Source organism: Etheostoma cragini, chromosome 16 (genome assembly GCF_013103735.1).
Source record: "Etheostoma cragini isolate CJK2018 chromosome 16, CSU_Ecrag_1.0, whole genome shotgun sequence".
Classification (NCBI taxonomy): domain Eukaryota; kingdom Metazoa; phylum Chordata; class Actinopteri; order Perciformes; family Percidae; genus Etheostoma; species Etheostoma cragini.
In genome coordinates, this window is record NC_048422.1 from 3,949,387 (window position 1) to 3,970,082 (window position 20,696).

The 20,696-nt window shown below is 39.2% G+C and overlaps 2 protein-coding genes across 3 annotated transcripts in view; one reads left to right on the forward strand and one right to left on the reverse strand.

The window, feature by feature from the left end:
* nadk2 (NAD kinase 2, mitochondrial) overlaps positions 1-2,428 on the reverse strand; it is a 10,693-nt gene extending 8,265 nt beyond the window's left edge. For both annotated transcript variants that reach the window (XM_034896234.1, XM_034896233.1), the window contains exons 1-5: positions 1,625-2,428; positions 1,454-1,542; positions 1,259-1,347; positions 824-905; positions 500-583 (exon numbers count right to left, since the gene is read on the reverse strand). In XM_034896234.1, coding sequence (XP_034752125.1) covers positions 500-583; positions 824-905; positions 1,259-1,347; positions 1,454-1,542; positions 1,625-1,879 — 599 coding nt within the window. In that variant the 5' untranslated portion in view covers positions 1,880-2,428. The remainder of the gene's footprint in view (positions 1-499; positions 584-823; positions 906-1,258; positions 1,348-1,453; positions 1,543-1,624) is intronic.
* Positions 2,429-4,675: 2,247 nt separating this feature from the next.
* LOC117959229 (excitatory amino acid transporter 1-like) lies at positions 4,676-20,493 on the forward strand. Its single transcript, XM_034896229.1, has 10 exons — positions 4,676-4,927; positions 7,584-7,726; positions 7,855-7,992; positions 10,789-10,993; positions 11,088-11,130; positions 15,071-15,351; positions 15,436-15,669; positions 17,635-17,829; positions 17,936-18,070; positions 19,589-20,493. The coding sequence occupies exons 2-10, from the start codon at positions 7,588-7,590 to the stop codon at positions 19,797-19,799; spliced, it is 1,581 nt and encodes a 526-aa protein (XP_034752120.1). The 5' UTR covers positions 4,676-4,927; positions 7,584-7,587; the 3' UTR covers positions 19,800-20,493.
* Positions 20,494-20,696: the final 203 nt, after the last annotated feature.

Sequence of the window (20,696 nt, forward strand, 5' to 3'; positions counted from 1 at the left end):
ACTTTGGGCTTTTCAAATTTGTATACTTATGTGCACAAAAAAGACATGACACAAAAAAGGAAAGGGAAGGGAAAAAGCATAATATGAGCACATCAACGTATGTATATGTAAAGAATAAACATCTCATCTAATCTGTTTGGATGTGTGGAAAGTGAAGCCAGCCATAGTCACACTGGTCCTTTTGGTGAGGGCAACAAGTGCTGCACAGCTGATATTATAGTTTCTGACCACAGTAGCCAGGTAAAATGGCGGTCACTTATCCCATTAGTTATTACATCATGTCACATATACTGTTTTGTATCTATGTCTGTATCATTACTATTATATATGCATGGTAGTCCCTTACAAAGTAACTCACTTGTAGGTTGTCAGTATTATGAGATGGGAAAAGATGATTGAAGTTAAGTGACAGAGCACCTACAGGACAACAGGGCAGCATGTTCACTAGAAGAAAGTCAAAGTGCAACAGCGCTTGGATTATTTGTGAGAAAATACGCACCTGAACTCACCACGACAGAGTTTCTTCAGTGCCTCTGGGAAGACATGAGTGTATCGCACAGGCAAGCACAGATGACCTTCTGACCTATAGTTAAAAGAGAGAAATGTAAAAGACACAGCCAAATATACAAAGGCTGTTAATTAGTAACAATGTAAAGTAATGACATAACATTATCTGTTCGGCTTACTCTTAAGTTCTTGTGGACACACTTCCTAAAGAGATTTCCACACTTCTTTATAAAGAGCCACAGTATATTGGGTCTGATTGTTCTTTACACTCACAACAATCCAAGCCGTTGCCAAAAAGTGCTGTTCAGTGTTTTACCTCTCAGGGTCTGTATTAACTCCAACAACTGGTTTGTCCTTGCTTAAAACCTTACTGGCAACGAGTAGCATTGTCCCATCACCTAACAAAACAAATTGCAGTTAGAGAACTTGTATTGTGTACGTGCATGTGTTGTCTGAAGCCTTTGTTTATGTGACTTTTTGCCCATTCGGTTAAATAAGTTCTCCCCATTGTGTACAACATGCCGGGGCACAAAAGTTGGGGTTTAAGGAAGAATATTTTATACAGTGTTCATTTATTCAAATTGTATAATACTGTTATATATACACAGATAGTATATTTCATATACTGATAAAAACTGTAAAAGGCAACAATACTTTCCTGGACTTAATGACATGTACTGTCTTTATACTGTGTTTGTAATGAATCAATGTCCCTAGCAGAGAAGGGATAAAGATCACAAGAAAATCCTACCTCCAGCAGAGATAATGGCATCCGCCCATCGAACTACTTCTTCATCATATTCTCCTCTCTTCACAACTTGTACCTCAATGCCTTCCCCCCTGAAACACACAATTATAAAACAATGCTTTACTAGTTACTAAACTATGCTGTGTGCTTCTTGGGAATGTGGCTGTGATAATCTTCCTGTGGCAGGCCACATCTTACCGCAGGCTCTTCACAATGTGTTCCACATTGTTAGTGTGGATGTTGTGTCTTTCCAGCAGGCCGCTGTAGCTGGAGCCCTTCATGGCAAGCTGCAAAACAAATGTAAAATCAAAAGAAGTTTGTTTTGCGTTGGAGGTCACAAGCATGGTTGAAAGTTAAAGACTTCCTTACCAGCTGCTTTAAGTCCTCTTCAGAGAGCCCTGCATAGCGATACCGCTGCAGTTCAAACTCATATCGAGTAGTCTTTGTAACCACTGCTACTTTGCCCGGTTTAAAGCCAGCTTTCTGATGCGATGAAACGCTGCATATTGAAGTGTGAACGGGGCGAAGGGAGTTTCCACACAGCAGGCTCACAGCTCGACTGCCAAGGCACACGAACTTTACCACCGAGCGGCGAGTCATTCTTGTAAGTGGACAAACGACCATGAACTCAATTACATGTCCAAATAGACGCGTTGAATGACGGCTCTGCTGTTACGTAGATGCCATACGGGGTCATATGTCATTCCTCTGGTCAGATTCAGTTATTATTGTCCATTCACAGAAGTCGGGGAGGTAAAAGAAGGTGTGCACACCAAGCTGCAATGGAAGGTGACCTGCTCTTGGGGACCCGTTTATAACTTGAAGATATTACTTTACAAGTGGAGTGTTTTCTTAAACATGTCAAAAAACAGCAATAACAGCCAGCTCGCCATTTAGCTAACTAAAGTTAGTAACCCTTCTAACCGTATTTAGTTCGCTTCAAAGTCAGCGTTACGTTAACGTCCCCCCAGCTGAGCTTACAAAGCTAAACGTCGATAGCAGTTTGTTTACAAGACGTGAGCGAGTAGTCCTACTACAATTCCGGCTGGGTTTACTCTTACCGCACACTACACTTGGGCTTTGCCACACTCCTCATGTCCAAAATACCTTTACACACGTAACCAACGACAATACATGAGAACACTTGCAACACTGCAAGTACAACACAATTTGGCACGTAGCCTACCCTAGTTGTACGCATTATACGCTATGTAAATATGGGTGTACGTACGCTACGTCATGGTTGGCAAACAAGTAATTGGTGCATTACCGCCACCAACTGGTACGGAGTATGAATCAGAATATTTGCAGAAGCATTTTTAATCTGTGTAAACCATAGACCGTTAATGTTAAATATCCATATATTTACAGTCTATGGTGTAATCTGAAAATTCATCACCAAAATTTGGTTATACCTGTAATTTTGCTTGTTTTCCTGCTATAGAGTTTGGTTAATACTAAAAGTACGGTGGCCAACAGGGGCAAACGCCCTGCAACTTCAGAAAACACATGCAAATAGGCAAAACACAAGCAAATTAAGAAAACAACTTCATCAATTTGACAACACATGCGCAGTATTCAGTAAACGCGCTGCTTATACACACAACACAACCAAATACACAAACGCGCTGCAAATAAAAACTAAAACTGTCGCACTGTTGCTTGCTCTGGAGGAAACTACTAGAACTGTTGGGTCCTTGTAAATTCTTGAGTGTGGTCTAGACCTGCTCTGTCTGTAAAGTTAGAGCCGAGGGAACATGCTGGGGAAAAAACAACATAAGGACTCCGGGGAGTGACTCCCCAGAGCTAGGTTAGTAACAAGCATTTGTGGGACATGGATACACATAAATGGAAAGATAGAAAGATAAAGGAGAGAGGAGCTCAGTGTGCCAAAGGAAGTCCCCCGGCATTCTAAAACTATTACAGCATAACTAAGAGAGACAGGGTAAAGAGAGGAGCCTGGTCGGGCTTGAACTCTCCACAACCGGATCGGGCTGTATGCCAAGTCTCCCTTTAGTTTTATTATATTCTTGATTATATGATAGATAGATCTGACAACTAGGACGAGAAGCAGGTGGGCCGGGTTAGGCGGACGCTGCGAGTCCTCTCTCCCTAACAATATTCAATTCTATGCCCTAACTATAAGCTTTATCAAAGCATAACCAATAGAGACAGGGTAAAGAGAGGAGCCTGGTCGGACTAGAACTCTCCCCAACCGGATCGGGCTGTATGCCAAGTCTCCCTTTAGTTTTATTATATTCTTGATTATATGATAGATAGATCTGACAACTATGACGAGAAGCAGGTGGGCCAGGTTAGGCGGACGCTGCGACTCCTCACTCCCAAACATTATTCAATTATATGCTCTAACTATAAACTTTATCAAAAATGAAATTCTTAAGCCTACTCTTAAATGTGGAGACGGTGTCTGCCATAGTGTTGTGTCATTGTTATGACAGTGTCATGTAAGTCTCAGGCAAATCCATTCAAAGTGTCATCGATAATTTGTAGTGGTTTTGTCACTGTGAGCAACCCGTTTATAATTACGCATGAAATATGGAAAAGTGCAACTTTAAAAACAATTTTGAATGCAGAACTTGAGTGTTTGACAGTAGCTGTACCTGTACTTAAGGGATTAAAATACTTCCAACACATGGTCACATGTTCTGTATCTCAAATAGAACTTTCTGTCTTGGATCGTGAAGATATGACATCCAACTTGGGGTTTGATAATAAATCCTGACTGAAAGCTGAACTCACGGGTCTAAAAATAAACTAAAATTCTCTGATATTTTAAGGAGTGACACAAGTATTTGTGGTATTATTTGGATCACTAATACACATTTACAGAAATGTTTCACTTATTAGTGTGAAAGTGAGTAGGGAATAGTGTTTGTAAAAGGCTATGTGACCTGATTTTAGGGGTATTCTTCACTAATTATATAACTTCACCGGGGAATATGTTTCCATACAGTGAGGTCACTTATTATTGCACAAGCTCTACTTTTTTCAGCTAATTGTGGTGTGGCATTTACTCTGCGGAATAACCTCAAACTATAACACGTCCCGAGTGAGATGATGTGTATCAATTAAACCCAGTTATTGTTTTATACCAGAAACAATTCCTTATTAGTCTGTATAATATACAGACTGCACTCTGCAAAAAAAGAGTTTTGTGGGTCAAAACACAATGGACAGGAAAGGAGAACGAGATAAGAGAAAGTAAAGTGACGATGAGAGAAGAGGTCAGAAGGACATCTTGCTTTAGATGGATCCTTCTATAACAATTCTATGATGATTTTAACAAAAACCCTCAACAAAGGTGTTCGTACATCTGGGCTTTACCTGAAACTGTGTCACAGGGCTAACAGTGTTATTATGGGAGGACCATTTTCTTATTTGTGCTCCTAGTCTCCCTCCCTCTCTCTCTCTGTCTCTCATCCACATTTCTCCCCTCCCTTGTTTTCCAATTACAACAGCTCCATGAGAGCAATCTTTCCCACACACTCCTTGTGCCTCATGCCAGAGCTCCATCTTCCAGACACTCTGTTCTCCTGATTCTCAGAAGCTTTAGTGCCCTGCTCCACTGTTGCTTCACAGGCTTGAAAGCTTCAACTGCAACATTGAAGACCTCTGAACTGAGAACGGAATAACACATATTGGTCTGAGGAGGTAGGTGACAAATAAGCTCTTTTTCTGTCCTGCTTTAAAATGTATGGGGGTACTAGTTATTTTAAATGGTGTTAGATAGATAAGGAGATGACAACTTTTACATTGACTAAGGAGGGAGTTCAATTTTTAGTTTTTGACTCTTTCAATTGAAAGGAACAAGAAATATGAGGCTAAAAAGTAAAGGTGAAAATATGGATATCAAAGGATCACATACATATAGATTTTAGAGTTTTGGTGAACATAATTTCATTTGTGATGCGCACATGAGGAAAAAATTATATTCTCCAAAGCAAACATTTCCAAATCTGGGCAAGCCAAAACAATCATGACTGTAATCCACTGAGGGTAAGTGAGGCTAAATGGACCTGTAAAAATGGAACATTTATAACAGAGTGATTTCTACAATTAAACTAAGAATTTATAAAATGCATTTAAAGTTGGGTTCAGATTTTTTTAAGTAATTGTTAAAAGAGTCATCCCATGCCCAAACGTACTGTATCTAAAAGATTTTTTTTCCCTGCTTATACTGGCCGTGAAGAGATACCTTTTCAGTAGGACGTTAATATTAGAGATTGAGAGATACTTTATTAAATTCTCCTTAAGGCTTCAGCTGTCTCAGTTAGAAAGAGAAAGTAGGTATCAGCTAGGCAAACACATGCGGTTCAAAAGTTTAATGACAAAATGGAGGTAAATACGCCAATTATGCACAAAATCATAAGGCAGGCAAGGGTCAAAACCAGAGCAAACACATTCAAAGGGGTTAGACAACGAATCATTAGTCTGTGCATCAGGCAAAAGGTCAAGAAGGCAGGTACAGATTTAGGATAAAGGGTTAATGGTCAGGTTGCAGGTCCAGGTAATGGGGTACAGATTCAAATGGCTTAAAAACGAATGGTATGTAGAAACATTAACCAAATTAGCAACTGACTGAAGAAAGGGCGGTGGTGTATGTATTGCAGAGCTGCTTAGGGAAATAGCATTGGTGGAACTGATAGACCTACAGTATCTCTACAGTGCTGTGGAGTGATGGTGCGTTCCATTTGAACTTGGAAGCCAGAATTTCCTAGAGCCAAGTCGGACATTTCGAATGGAACACCCCATGAAGTTGGATTTTCAACTCTGAAAGTCAAAGAACCTCAGAGTACCCCGAGCAAAGCAAACCAACATGGTGGCTCCGTGCATCAACAGTAGTGAAAACAGTAGTAACATACAGTTTATTAGCACTTCTCTCTAATTTGTGTCTCTTTAAACTGGTCGCACACACAGTATTGTCCAACTTCTATCTATTGACATTTTGCTGAAGTGTTTGTATGCATGAAATACAGCGTAATACCTAGTTATCAACTGGTGTTGCTTACAATTGGCTAACCTGACTAGATAAACCCCATGGTTATACAATAACTGTTGTACTGGACCGCAGTCCACTTGGGTATGGCGTCATTCCCAGCTACGGCTTCAGACTTTTGAGGTAAATGGAATTCAGCAAAATGTCTGGCTCTACAACAGATACATCCCAGGGTAGGAGAAAAAGCACTTTGGGCTGTTTGCATTGCTTTAAACTAATCATTTTTGGTGGTGTTGTGTTCTAGACACAACAATGGTGCCTCTGCAACATAGTCTTGAAAAGAAACTTGTTTCGGTGGAACATTTGCAACCCGCAAAAAGAAAACCCCATATACAATATCAAATTAGGTCAACTGTTCACATAATACATTACCCTGAGGTATTTCAATTAGCTGGATACAATTATAAACGTACATAAACACACATACAAGGTACATAAAACCTAATTTGCTCTGACAAGTGTATCGCCATGTGTAACGTTAGTTTGTCCAAAGCAGTCCCCGCTAATCTGTCCAAAAACTTCTTGGTTAGATACATCGGATGTCAGGCTTTTTGCTGGAACCGTGCGTTTGTTCATCCAGAGTAGGTGAATGGAAAACAGGTTGGCATTAAGGTCAGGTGATGGAAAAGGCAGGAAAGGGTTACTACAACACAGACCTCGGCCCCGCCCACCCTGGCCGTGTCTGAATTATCATCTGCGATGTCCAACGGTCGGATAAACACAGACTGAAAAAAACACTCCAGCAGTCCAAAATGTGTAGGAATTAAGCAATTCATGAAAAATTATTTAGCAAATAGGTGGTGACATTCCGCTACGGGCACAATGCATTGTTGAATAGTTGGAAACTAGAAGTCAGTAATTCCAAAAGAGAATGAACAGATAGAAAAAAACTAGTCCAACCCTTGTAGAGGTGGGATACACTGTCCATCACCTGACTGTCAACACAACTGGGAGTGGGGAAGGAAGTGTGAACCAAGCTTCGAATCTGGTCACAGTGTCAGTTGTAGGCTTTCATTTATGTTGTTTTTATGGTTCTGGCCAATTCTGTCAAGGAAAGAGATCTGTCACACTTTCCAGAGGCAGGAACTGGCTTTAAAAAACGGTCCACCGAAACAGTGGCACAATTTGAACGCAGCCTATGTACATATGGACATGTGAGTATTGTGTTTAGGCAAACTTGAAAATATCCAAACCGACCCTTTAAAACTGAGAGAACCTTGATACATTCTCTTTTTGATGTGAACCGACAACCTGCTGGTAAGTCTACACACATATTATGTGCACTAATGGACATGTTTTGGAATACTACAGAAGGATGCAGCGATTCCGGGAAAGCATTCACATACGTACAATGAAGGCAAAAAGGAAAGTGGAGGAGATCTCCAAAGAGGATGTCCATGCTTTCTTCAAGAAGAATGCCTTTGTGCTCTTTACAGTTGGGGCAGTTATTGTAGGTGTGTATGCCTCTGTAAGCTGAAATATGTCAGACTTCATTCAGTCTGTGTCACCATTGCATTTACAAGACTTTGACTTGGAGACACAAATTTAATGCATAGGCCACACGCTGTCATTCTCCCTGCAGGTATTGGTCTGGGATTTGCCCTCCGCCCGTATAAGATGACCTATCGAGAAGTGAAGTACTTCTCCTTCCCTGGAGAGCTGTTAATGAGAATGCTTCAGATGCTTGTTCTCCCCTTACTGGTCTCCAGTCTAATAACAGGTACAACACATTACTGGATGTCATACGTTGGATATAGGAATTTACATTCACTTTGTTCTCTATGCTCAGAGTTATAATTCAGTTTCTCATCAGTAGTCTTTTACATTCATGTGATTAGTCAGTTGTCACTTCAGCTTTATGTCTCCATATGCAGTGCAGGTACTGAACTAGAAAATCCTTACCCTTAACAAAAAATGGGCATGACAAAAATTCCAATTTGTGAGATCTGATTCGTTTGTTAGTCTACAAAGTAACATAAAGGCTAGTTGGGCTAATACCATCTGTACTGTTATGACTGTATTTTCTTATCCAGGTAGTTGGAAACTGCAAGGGACCTTGGTCTTTTAGTAAAACACAAGCATTATTTTGCATAAATATATAAAAGATCAGAAAGTAACTTCAAAATATACCAACATAAATTATAATACTAGCATAAATTGAGTAAGGAGATAAGTATTTTTTTCTCAGAGGGTTACAAGAGTCTTTGAGGATTCTGAAAACACATCCAATACATTGCTTGGTATTTCATTTTTAGGAAACTCTGATGCTTATCTTTGTGCCTTGAATAAAGTAGTTATACGTGATAGGCCCAAACTTCAGCTATGGTAATTAGTATTTGTCAAATTGTGAAAAGATCAACAGTGTCAGGTGTAATAACATGAAAAGAAAATGGGGCTTGCTTGATGCTGGGAGAGAATGAGAGCTCAGCAGGGGTGGTTCACGGGGAGGTTGTTCAGGTTTAAACCCCAGTGAAGAAGAGGCCCACCTCACCCCCAGCTTGGTGACTAAGAGATTCCAACTGATTCAGTTACAGAGACTTGGTTCTAACCAATTACAGAAGGTGCTTCATCCTCGTGGACTCTAACTGCACCGGGTCTATTCTCATGGTCCGCAGCAAACACATTTATCCAGGCAGTGCTGAGACTCAAGGTCCAGTAACACTAAAAGGACATAAAAAAGGCAACCCACAGGTTTACATACTTTAAATCAAGTTTCACGGGATAGAACATGTGACGTAAGTTTGAAGATCTTTTTAAAGACATGTTTATGTTCTATTAGTTAGCCCTCTTTTAGCATATAATGCTAAAAAAATAGTTATTCAAATTGTTCAAAACCATAATTTGTTTGGGAAGGAATTTTCAAACGTCCTTTTTGGCTAATTCTGACAGCACCAATCTTATTATAGAATGATCAGATAATATAACGCTAACAACAAGAACATGGACTGCAACATAGACTGATTCCATAACAGCCAATCAGAGTGATTCCTCTCCCCGACAACGCTGATTCAACATGCTGAAAAAAAGTGGATAAGGAATGACTTGTGGCAGCGGTGCGACCGGGCGGGACACACTGCATAAACTAGAGCGTCAATGCTCACCGCCGGCCCGACATTGACCTCATCCAGTCTCCATACAGTTAGTTAGTCTTCAGTCCAGACTGTAAATGCTCCCTTTCAGTATTTCTGAGAGCTGAAGTCTCTCTTCACATCCAGGTCAGCTTCTTTTCCACTAGTCCCTTTGTGTTTCTCTACAGTTTCTTTCATTGGTGTTTCTGAAAAGCTGAAACATAACTGGGGCTATTTAGGTCAAATGTTTAAATGAGCTTTTAAATACACTTGTTATTATTGCTAATTAAATCTGAACATGGTCATTGGCCGAGAAATAACATTAGCCTTTTGTAGCCAGTTGAACAGAAGTTATAGCTTGGAAAAACAGCAGGAATTGTGTTCAAGGAGCTATTGTTACCTTAAGTAGGTTTAAATTCCGATTTGATGTTTTATTTTAACCCTCGTGTTGTCTTCACTTTTGGGACACTCTCACTCTATCTCTCGGGTGACCCGTGACTTATTTGGGGTTTTAAAAACAATTCTGAAAAAAACTTTTACTTCATAATCTGTTGACAAATATTGTCTTCATCTCAATTTCAAACATTTGAGATAACATATATGTTTAGGGAGTGCTATCATTCTCTACTAGAACACAATAAAAAATGGAAGTGTGGTTTGTTTTTGTCATAAGGTTGTAATTCATGTTAGAAAAACACTATGGAAAAAACATAAGTGGTCATATCCAGATAGTTTTCTGAATTGAGTCAGGAATACATGTTTACCACAGAAAATAAGGTAAGGCCGTTGATTTTCAGGTAGAAAAATGCAACTTGTACCATTTTTCTTCTTGAAAAAATTTGTAATGGGTTAATTTGACCCGAATACCATACAAGGGTTAAAATGACCTCACAAATCTTCTGGTTTGAACTATCTGTTTTTTCATCAGTTTGGTATGGGCAACCATTCTAAATACTACAGTACCCATAAGTCTCAGCTTAGTCGCAATTAAAGAAAAAGCCAATCAAAGGAATCCGAGCTGTAAATAACATTTCATCATTCGCCATTGTTTTCTGAAACTAACATAATTTTCTGGGTTTCTACAAAACTTGATATTTGGGTTCATCTCACACTAAGATGCACATGCAGAGTTGTTGGGTTTATTGATTGGCTGTTTCTACTGAAATGCATCTTGGGAACCGTAGTAATCTTCTGCCCTCTGATCTCAATGGAGTGTGTAAACAGGCACAATCACCTAGGTCAACCTAGAAAAGAATTTAGTTTTAGTTTTTAGTTCTGTGAATAAGATTCTTTATGTAATCAACTGGGGGAATATGTCTCGATTGCCAGACCTAATTCAACAGTGATGTGTCAGCACTGGAGTGGTCTGGCAACACCACTTATCTATTCTTGGTAATGTCTTTTGATATACTGGGATATTGATTGAATTTCCACCTTCTGTTTTTTAGGAATGGCAGCTTTGGACAGCAAAGCTTCAGGAAAGATGGGCATGAGGGCCGTGATTTACTACATGACTACAACCTTTATCGCAGTCTTCATTGGTATCTTAATTGTCCTCATCATCCACCCAGGAAAAGGATCGAAAGCAGAGTTTGGAAAGCAGCAGAAAATAGAACAAATCAGTCCTGCTGATGCCTTCTTAGATCTGATCAGGTAGCCTAGAGAAAACAATAGTAATAGCCTGTTCACAAAGTTTGACTGCAGCTGTCCATCATAATCTCTTAATGTGTGTAATTTCTCATTTCAGAAATATGTTTCCACCAAACTTGGTCCAAGCTTGCACACAGCAGGTAAGCTTTTTTTAATGAATATGAATAGTACATTCACAGTACTTTTTATCTATAAATAATATATAGGTATTTTTTTGACAAGCAGCCCCTAACTTAGTACTTCCCAAACAGTGGTATTGTACCACAGCGGGTACTTCTCAGCTAGACAAAGTTTTTTTTAATTATGACTTATAATATACCTGAACGGTACATGTTGCAGTTATGACAAAAAAGTGTGATGAAAACTAGTTAGCAAACAAACACATATGTTTAAATAGATACCTCAAAGTAATGACTGATTGGTTGAAATAGTTTAAAGTATTGTAGTGCTAACCAACCTAAATATTTAGTTTAACAAGTATAAAATAATTAATAATATAATGAGTAGCCTATTGTTATACATTTGGAACATTACTCACAGTACCTGAGTTATCTAACAGGGCTGTGGGGGGGGATCAAAAAGGTTGGGAACCACAATGCTGCACATTACTTAATTGAATTAGTCAAATATGTTTGCACTCAAAAATACTGAGTAGATTACAAAGCTTTGAAATCAAGTAAAACAAGCCATCCATAATGAGTAGACTTTAGTAATATTTTTCATCATGTCTGAATGAATTGATTTAGTTTAACCTTGTGTTGTATCCCCGCCAAAAATGTTGAAAATCGACACTTTTGTTGACGCTTTTTTAATCAATGTTTTAAACTTTTTTTTACGTTTTTGACCCTTTTTTTTAACTCGTTTAACACTATGCAACACTAACTTATTACCTTTAGTTCTACAGTTATTTTTGGATTTTATGGTCAATAAACCACATTAAATTATACCTAATGTTTGAGTTAGAAAAGCAGAAATTAGGAATTATTTGGATTAAAATTAAAGGAATTTTGTTGATAGATAATCACAGACTGGAATATGTCAACTTTTACTCAATACTGTTTCAAAATCACTTTTGCAAATGCTATAAAATCAAATAAGATGCCCCAAAATTACCCATCAAAATCCCCACAAGGAGCATGTGCCTATAATTGATTTAAAATGTGTAGTACTGACTTATTTAGTTTAGTTTTCTATTTGATGTCAATACATTTTAACCAAAATAAATTAAGTCTGAAGAGCTCACTGAACAAAAAAAATGTTATTTGACTACATTTGCCAGAGAGACATTTATTTTGACAAACAAAAATAAGATTGCTGCTTCAGATCTGAGGTATGTGGAAATGTCCAATTTAAGTGAAATGCACTTATATTGCATGCTCATGTCAAACACCAGCAGCAACATCACCGACACAGTATAGTCTAAATAAGCGAAAAGTGCATTAGAACGAGAAATCTTTGCAATGTCTGAGAATTTGGGCACTTTTCTTAACAACCAAAACAACTAAATAAATCCGTTGTACAAAGCTTGTATAGTAAGTTGTGTATTGTTTTAACTAGCTTTGGGTTGATTATTTCTGATATGTAAAACCCTAACCAGTGCTAGAAATCAGAGGTTTTACAATAACATTAGCTTTTAAGTCCTTACACAAGTAGGATTGGTGTATTCGGCTTTTATGTGTAGCATAAGTCCCATATATGTTAGATTTGAACTCACAACAATCAAACACACACTATTGTTTCTAGTCTTTTCAGATGAGTTAATGTGTTGAAAATAATCCTTGATATTCAGAAAACACAACTCCTAAATTTTACATTTAAAAAGCTTTGACTTCTTGCTGATTGTCAGTTTCCACAAATTTGTGAGCTATATACAAGTTTGTTTGTAAGCCATCCCAAGTTAAAAGAACATGCAAAGTTCAAATGAATACAATAAAGAAAATGTCCACGACCTATATGTCCGTAGTGTTTAATAAGTCCACCCTTTGATGATGCAACAAATGGACAGAGCTTACACTGTCATCCCACGAGCTGTTACCTTGAAGAGGAATAAAAACCGGGGAGTCTCGGTGCTAGTGGACAGTGTCCTGTGAGGCTCAGCCCTTTTCCACTGAGACCCTACCAAAATTACTAAGTTGAGTTGTCTAATAATTGTAGTTCTTAAAACTAATTGCTATTCATACTATATTCTTAAAAATGTGGTTGAAACAGACAGTAATTATTACAAATATCCCAAAAATGTAATCTATCAGTCAAGTCATCATTTCTTTTCATTTAATAAACTTACACTACGTATACATTTTACACAAAGATTGCTGTTTGAGATTCCCTCAAGAATTCCTTAATTTTACTCTTACATTTACAAGTCCCTTGATTTTTATTTTAGTGTGCCCTAGCCCCTGCAGTGTTCATTTACCCCACAAAATAACAGATTGGGTTGAGTGGAGGCCAGGGGTAGAACACTTCAATGGGCCTGCCATTTTGGCCTTGACTGACCTTACCAGACTCTTGTAGGCCCCAGCTCATCTAAGGCCTGACAGCTCAAAACATTATTCAACCTGAACCCAACTTGAACCCAAAGCCAATGTGTTCTAAAACTTCTCTTTGTCTCCCTACCCCTACCTTTTTTGCTCTCTCACCCCCTGTTAAACACTCAGTTACTGAGGTGTAGATGCTTGACCAATCCAACTCTTTATACAATGCAGATTTCCTTCCCCATTACAGTCTTGATATTCTCAGTCTAGTCTCCATTAGATAGCTAGTAAGTCACAACATGTTGGCTTGATTTCACTCCTGACGCACATTTTGTATATATTGTACACAAGGAATTGATGGTGTTGTTGTAAGATACAGGGAGAAATGCTTATAAAAGTGGTGTAACAGTAGGCTACACCAATTTCTCTGCATAATAAACGCAATGGTTCTTGGTTTGATGTGCTTTTAGTTTAGCAAGGAAAGCTTAAGCTTAAAACAGCACTAAGTCATCTGGCAATAGGGGGCCGACGGAACTAATGGAAAAAACAACGTTGACATATCATCACCTTATAAAGTTGTTAAATGGCCACGATGGTAGAAATCAAATGCCTATCTATACAAATAGCAGACACAACATTGACGCAACATTAGCTTTTATTTAGAGTCAAGTTTGGGTTTTTGTGATGGTCTCTACCAACACCCAGAGGGAAAAATCTGGCTTATAAGCTTGTCTGTCTGAGTTTCCCACAACAAGTGACATCTTTTGTCATTAGACATAGATATTTGATCCAGTTGGTAATACAAGAATGTAGATCAGTGCAGCTACGTTTTATTGTTGGTGCTAAAAAAAGGGGGTTAAACATTTGCACATGGTCAAGTATTCTAAAAGAAAACAATGCCACTCCAATTTGAGTGCAAAACTGCGCTGTTCAACTCTGGTAATGATGTGCCATCACAAAAGAGTTAGCATGTTTCATGTAGGATCACATTTTCACCGTAACAGTGATTGTAGCTACAGCATTTGAGGCGGCTAACTTGACTAGCAAAGTTTAGCTAATAGTCAACAGCCAACACAGGGCCACAGTTTTCCTGATTCAACTTTCACTTTTGAATTGATTTCACATAACTGGCCAGATTCAGACTCTCTTAAACAGTAAGACTGTAGTAACTGGTTGATAATATGTACTGAACCGAAACTCCATCAACGTCATCAAAACTTTTCAGTCTCTTATGAATAGAGTGGTGCTAGTTAAGCTAAGGATAATGGGTCACTAATAACAAATAATCCTCTGGGACCCATACATTAATTTTATGAATTTAATAATTAAAAACTGAAAATAGTTTTGAAAAAATACTATATCTGTTAGACTTACGTGTTGGTCAAAGAAATTCTTTAAGCCGATAGTGCCGTTTGACAAAAAGTCACAAAGCCATTAAAACTATTAGAAAACCTTGTCCCTGGTCCTCAGTAGTAAGGGTGAGTGACAGTGATGTAATTCACAGTATAACAACATGATTGTGGCGGTTGACTTTGGACCAGTGGTCTGTTTCAGCTCTGTCAAGGTCCACTAGTATAAAATTCTATCCTTGTATTCTCTCATTCTCCAGTTCAAAACCAAATATGGAAAGCGAGTAGTCCATGTGACTGTGACAGTGAACGACTCCTTCTTCAACTCGACCAATGGCACCCTGGAGGTCATGGAGATCACCCGGGAGGAAGTGATCCCAGTGCCAGGTCAGGTGAACGGGGTCAATGCCCTCGGGCTAGTGGTCTTCTCCATGTGCTTTGGTCTAATAATTGGCAACATGAAGGAGCAGGGCCAGCTCCTGAGGGATTTCTTCGACGGCCTCAATGAAGCAATCATGCGTCTGGTTGCCATCATCATGTGGTAAGACTTTAATATCAGTGAAGGTGTTTACTGTCCCCGTCATACTTATCTCCAATAACTTTGCTGCTCCTCTCCTCCTCGCAGGTATGCTCCTGTTGGTATTCTGTTCCTGATTGCAGGAAAAATTGTGGAGATGGATGATCTAACTGAGATGGGTGGCCAATTGGGCATGTATACCATCACAGTAATCATTGGCTTACTGATCCATGGAGTTATTATCCTTCCCACCCTTTATTTTGCCATCACGCGACAAAACCCCTTTGTCTTCATTGCTGGGATCCTGCAAGCTCTGATAACAGCCCTGGGGACCTCCTCCAGGTGAGTTGTTTATCTAGTTGTCAAACAGGGCATCCACAACTTTTGAACAAATATGGTTTGAACTTCTTTCTTATTTATTTCTCAATGCCTGCAAGGAGTGACCTGTTGTTCCTATTAATGATTTTAACATTACACCACTTTCAATAGTGGCAGGCTTCTGAATTTAGTAGTTTCAACTAGAGGGGCACAGCAGAGACCTCTGCCAAGGCATGCCCTATCTAACAATGTTAATACAGTGTGAATTTTCACAGTCAAGAACTTATCTTTCCGATCATTCCAACACCAAATGAATGCAGCACAATGTTAACAAAAGTGAAAAAATAATTGGTTTATCTGCTCCGGGATTCAGATCCGCTCTATTAACTGAAGGCCTTTCCCCTACAGTGGTCCCTCTCTTCACAGCTATCTGAGGGCAGCAAGTATCTGTCCATCTGCAGTTACTATCTGGAGTGATGTTGCAAGTGTCAAGCCACAATCACGGACAACCGATTGGCTGGTTCCATTTTCCTCCTTATTTGATATATCCCTCTTTTTCTTTGTCACCTCGCTTCTTTGTTTGCTCTTCTTATAATTATTAAAGCTACAAGAGGTCACCCCTTAACAAGTTATGTAATTATAGATGGTTATGAGCTTCTTGCAAGGTCGGCTGTTTTCTGGGTGATGACAGTCTGGTAATTTAGTTAATTGCTGTGACAGCAACTATAACTTTGTCCTACAACATGATAAGGCAGATTTTTTAAACCAGCGTTACTGCCAGCTAGGCAATGAAGTTAAGCCACAATTATGAATCACACAAAGTACGTGCGACAGGTCTGCAAGTTACATTGTTACATACCTGATGCCTTCAAGACGACTGTAAAGAGAGTCAGCACTGTAAAGGGAAGGCCTTTCAGATAGTTTAACCAACTCTTATGGCAGACGGAACTTTATTTTGCCTAGCTGCCGTTAATGCCAAAATGTCCACTTATTGAAAAATATGCATTCAATTGTTGTAGAATAAAGTTTTCTTTGCTGTCACAACAATTAACTAAATTACCAGACCTTCCTCACCCAGAAAACAACCGTATAGGCTGATTGTCCAAGCAGCTCATTACGACCCATAACTAGTTTTCTTGTTACAAACAAATAAACTGGTTTGACAAAAAGCTGTGACTTGTTCCTCTCGTGGCTGTAATAATTATCGAAAGAGCGGCAAACAGACAAGTGAGGTGACAGAGTATAAGGCTACATTTACATTGCGACATTTGGTTTGAAAACAAATATCTTTTGCTAAGTTTACACCTCGCAGTCACACTGCTCTGGCGTTTCAGAGCCGCTAAACCGGAGACATTTGAAAACACTGCTAACCGGTTTGGTGTGTAATCTGCGGGGTTGCATTGCAACGGCCTCAAACTTTGCGTCACCAACACCGACGCCAATGTTTCTCAGGCTGATTGGATCTTATCGGCCATGAGGGCTCTTTCTCCATGCGTTACTATGGTAACTACCAGCAAGGGGCGAAGTATGCCTTTTTCCTTCTGTTTACCCCGGCGCATGTCCAGTATACGAATGTTGATGAGACATGTGGTATGTGTGTTAGTGTAGAGTTTTTATAGAATGGTTGCATGATAAAAAAATGTCCCCGTGGTCACATGTTACAGTCACATGTTTAAACTGGCCGCCGTGCAGCTGTAAATAGAGCGGCCATATATGTTGTTTTGGGAGTCATTGACAATCGGCCTATTGTGTCTTTTAGGTCTGAAAATGTTATGAAATGACACATAGTGCCAAACTAATTCATGTTTTGTTCATGCATCAATACCAGTGTAATACTTTATGTGGCATTTTCTTTTGTGGGTTGCAAATGTTCCGCCGAAATCAAGTTCCTTCCGGAGGCTATTTTGCATAGTGATTCATTATTTCCACCTATTTCCCAAAATGTTAGACTGATCCTTTTGAACGTGTTTCCATTCTTTCATCTCTCAGCTCAGCCACCCTGCCTGTCACCTTTAAATGTCTGGAGGAGAACAACAAAATTGATAAAAGAATCACACGTTTCGTGCTGCCTGTGGGTGCCACCATCAACATGGACGGAACAGCTCTGTATGAGGCACTGGCAGCCATCTTCATTGCCCAGGTCAACAATATGGAGATGAACTTTGGTCAGATCATCACCATCAGGTAAGGAACAAAAAAGGCATAATAATAGTTCATGCATAGGCCGTTATCAATTATTTAAAAACAAAAAAACAGCAGTACCAGCATCATCTGCTTCTCTTCAACCAAGTATCACAGCAACTGCAGCCAGTATTGGAGCTGCTGGCATCCCTCAGGCAGGCCTGGTCACCATGGTGATTGTACTGACCTCTGTTGGACTTCCTACTGATGACATCACTCTAATCATTGCAGTTGATTGGTTTCTGTGAGTAGCTTTCTGGATTGTATGTAAATTGTTATAACATTCATCCAAACACGTGTGTGTGTGTGTGTGTGTGTGTGTGTGTGTGTGTGTGTGTGTGTGCGACATTGCTTTTGTGAAGTGCTATAACTTTAACTTACAATGAATCATCTCTGTCATCTTTAAGGTCAAAAGCAGATCTGTTTCTACTACCACCTAGTGACACACTTCTGCTCCCTCCCTGGAGTCTCGCTCTACATCTTCCCTTTTGTATTGAATATTTTCTGCAATGAGTTTTAACATAGAAACATAATTAGGTTTCCCAAATTAATCATTTCAATTAGACTACCCTTCCCAGAAATTACTCAGCTAACTGGGGTAATAAGAAAAAAAAAACTTCTCTGCTTCAACTAGGATGGATCAAATATGAATGTCTGTCTAAGCCTACCATGTGAAGGCAGGAGCTTGTCTGGCTTAACAGGAGAAAGTATAAATTAGGAATAAATAGTATGAATAAATGCCTTTATGGTCTAAAGCTATGGTGTTTTTTATAACCAGGCTACTCCAGTGAATCAGTCTTATTTTTAGAAAATAATGTTAAAAATGGTGGTTTAAATAAGTCAGGCTTAAATTCCAATGGAATCTTCCCTTGAAATAGATAATCCAGTCAGGCTAGTTTTCAAGCTCAGCTTCACCTCAGGCTAAGTCTTGCATTGCCAGCTCCATCTCCACAGCCCTGTGGATCTAGATTTATAAGGTCTGGATCCAGCACAGATACATTCTAGTATAGGAGAAAAAAATGCAACTGTGGCTCTGCAAAATAGACTCTGTAAGAAAGTTGTTTTGGTGGAATATTTGTACCGTGCAAAAAAGACACATACATTATTAAATAAAGTTACCTTTATTTAGGTAATAAATGTTATGTGTTACCTAACACAGTAATGTGAGCTTTTCAAATTAGCTGACCAATTTGCTCTTAACAGTGTATCACCATGTGTACTTTGTCCATAGCAATCCCCAACAATTGGTCCGAAAACGTTAGACTGGGTCCACCCTCCTACGTACTTCCACTCAATTTTCATTTTCCTTCAGTACTACAACACTTGTCAATGGGGAGTGGCCAGACTCTCTGTACAGATGAAATGTACCAGAGTCTGGTAGGACCGGGCTAATGGACCAGAGTCTGGTAGGACCGGGCTAATGGACCAGAGTCTGGTAGGACTGGGCTAATGGGCCAGAGTCTGGTAGGACCGGGCTAATGTGCCAGAGTTTGGTAGGACCGGGCTAATGTGTAAGAGTCTGGTAGGACCGGGCTAATGTGTAAGGGTCTGGTAGGACCGGGCTAATGAACCAGAGTCTGGTAGGACCAGGCTAATGGACCAGAGTCTGGTAGGAGCAGGCTACCAAAATGTCCCACTTAGATATTAAATGCTGTAAACATATTCTTTGTAAATCTTAACAATCATTCCTTGAAAGAACCAAGCTGGCCTGCCTTGCTGCACGACCAACACTTTTATTGTCCTTGTTTGTGATGCGGTGTAGGGACCGTCTGCGTACCACAACCAATGTTTTGGGGGATTCGATCGGAGCCGGAATTGTGGAGTTCCTCTCTCGTCATGAGCTTCGCAGCAAAGACGTGGAGATGGGAAACTCAGTGCTGGAGGAGAGGGAGAGGAAGAAACCCTACAAGCTCATCTCCCAGGATAGTGATTTTGAAAATGACAAACGTGCTCAGAGTGAATCAAACATGTAGTTTTAACCCACAACATGTGTTAACATACACAAACACGCACAGTTGGTTCTGTTGAGAGTAGGGACGTAATTATCATGACGTGTCTTTCATCCAAAACTACAACGATGACATCCTATATATATATATATTCATCTGTTATTTGTTGCCAATAAGACTGGTAGTTTCTATTTTATATGTTTACTAATTTAATGAATATTTTAACTTTGTAATACCCTCATGTAGAGGTTGATGTGTGTAGGTGTAGATACGTGCTGGATGAAGGATTTAAACATTGAAATAAGCCACAGAACAATTGCTTTTGAAGATATTATGTGAAGAAATTACTAATTTGGACTCTTACAATATTGTTACCAGTACATAACTTCACTAAAAATAAAAAGTACCTATATTGTCCCAACATTAGCTGGTTAATATTGTGGTTATTGCAAGTTATTACAAGTATTTGATTATGTTTATGTTTCAGTGGTACAGACTCACACATTCTTTCTAACACACATATGACTGCAACTGTGTGTGTGTGTGTGCACACTCACATTTTGACTGTTACTTGCATTTTTTTTTTTACCGACATTGCTCTTTGATGAATAAAAGCTGTAAGAGGCAAGTAAAAATGTTGTGTAATAAAACAGTTTTAGTTTTTGTTTATTATAACTTTAGTGAAATAAACAAAACAAAAAAACATTTCCCGCCTGTGTTTCTTGTATATCAAAGGTCAGGGATCATTTTAGTGGATTAACAAACCCATGTCTGATGTTGTCGGATTTATATCTGAATCTGGGTGGTGATGGCGCAGTGGATATGACATGCCGGTGGTGTGGGAGATCTGGGTACGATTGCCACTGTGATACATCAACCAATGTGTCCCTGAGCATGACACTAAACCCCTAGTTGCTCCAG

Bases quoted from the DNA above. Each gene is read 5' to 3' on its own strand.
- LOC117959229 (XM_034896229.1), top strand. From the start codon at position 7,588: ATGCAGCGATTCCGGGAAAGCATTCACATACGTACAATGAAGGCAAAA. The intron at 7,727-7,854 runs GTGTGTATGCCT...TTCTCCCTGCAG, and splicing joins AGTTGGGGCAGTTATTGTAG to GTATTGGTCTGGGATTTGCC. The intron at 11,131-15,070 runs GTAAGCTTTTTT...CTCATTCTCCAG, and splicing joins TCCAAGCTTGCACACAGCAG to TTCAAAACCAAATATGGAAA.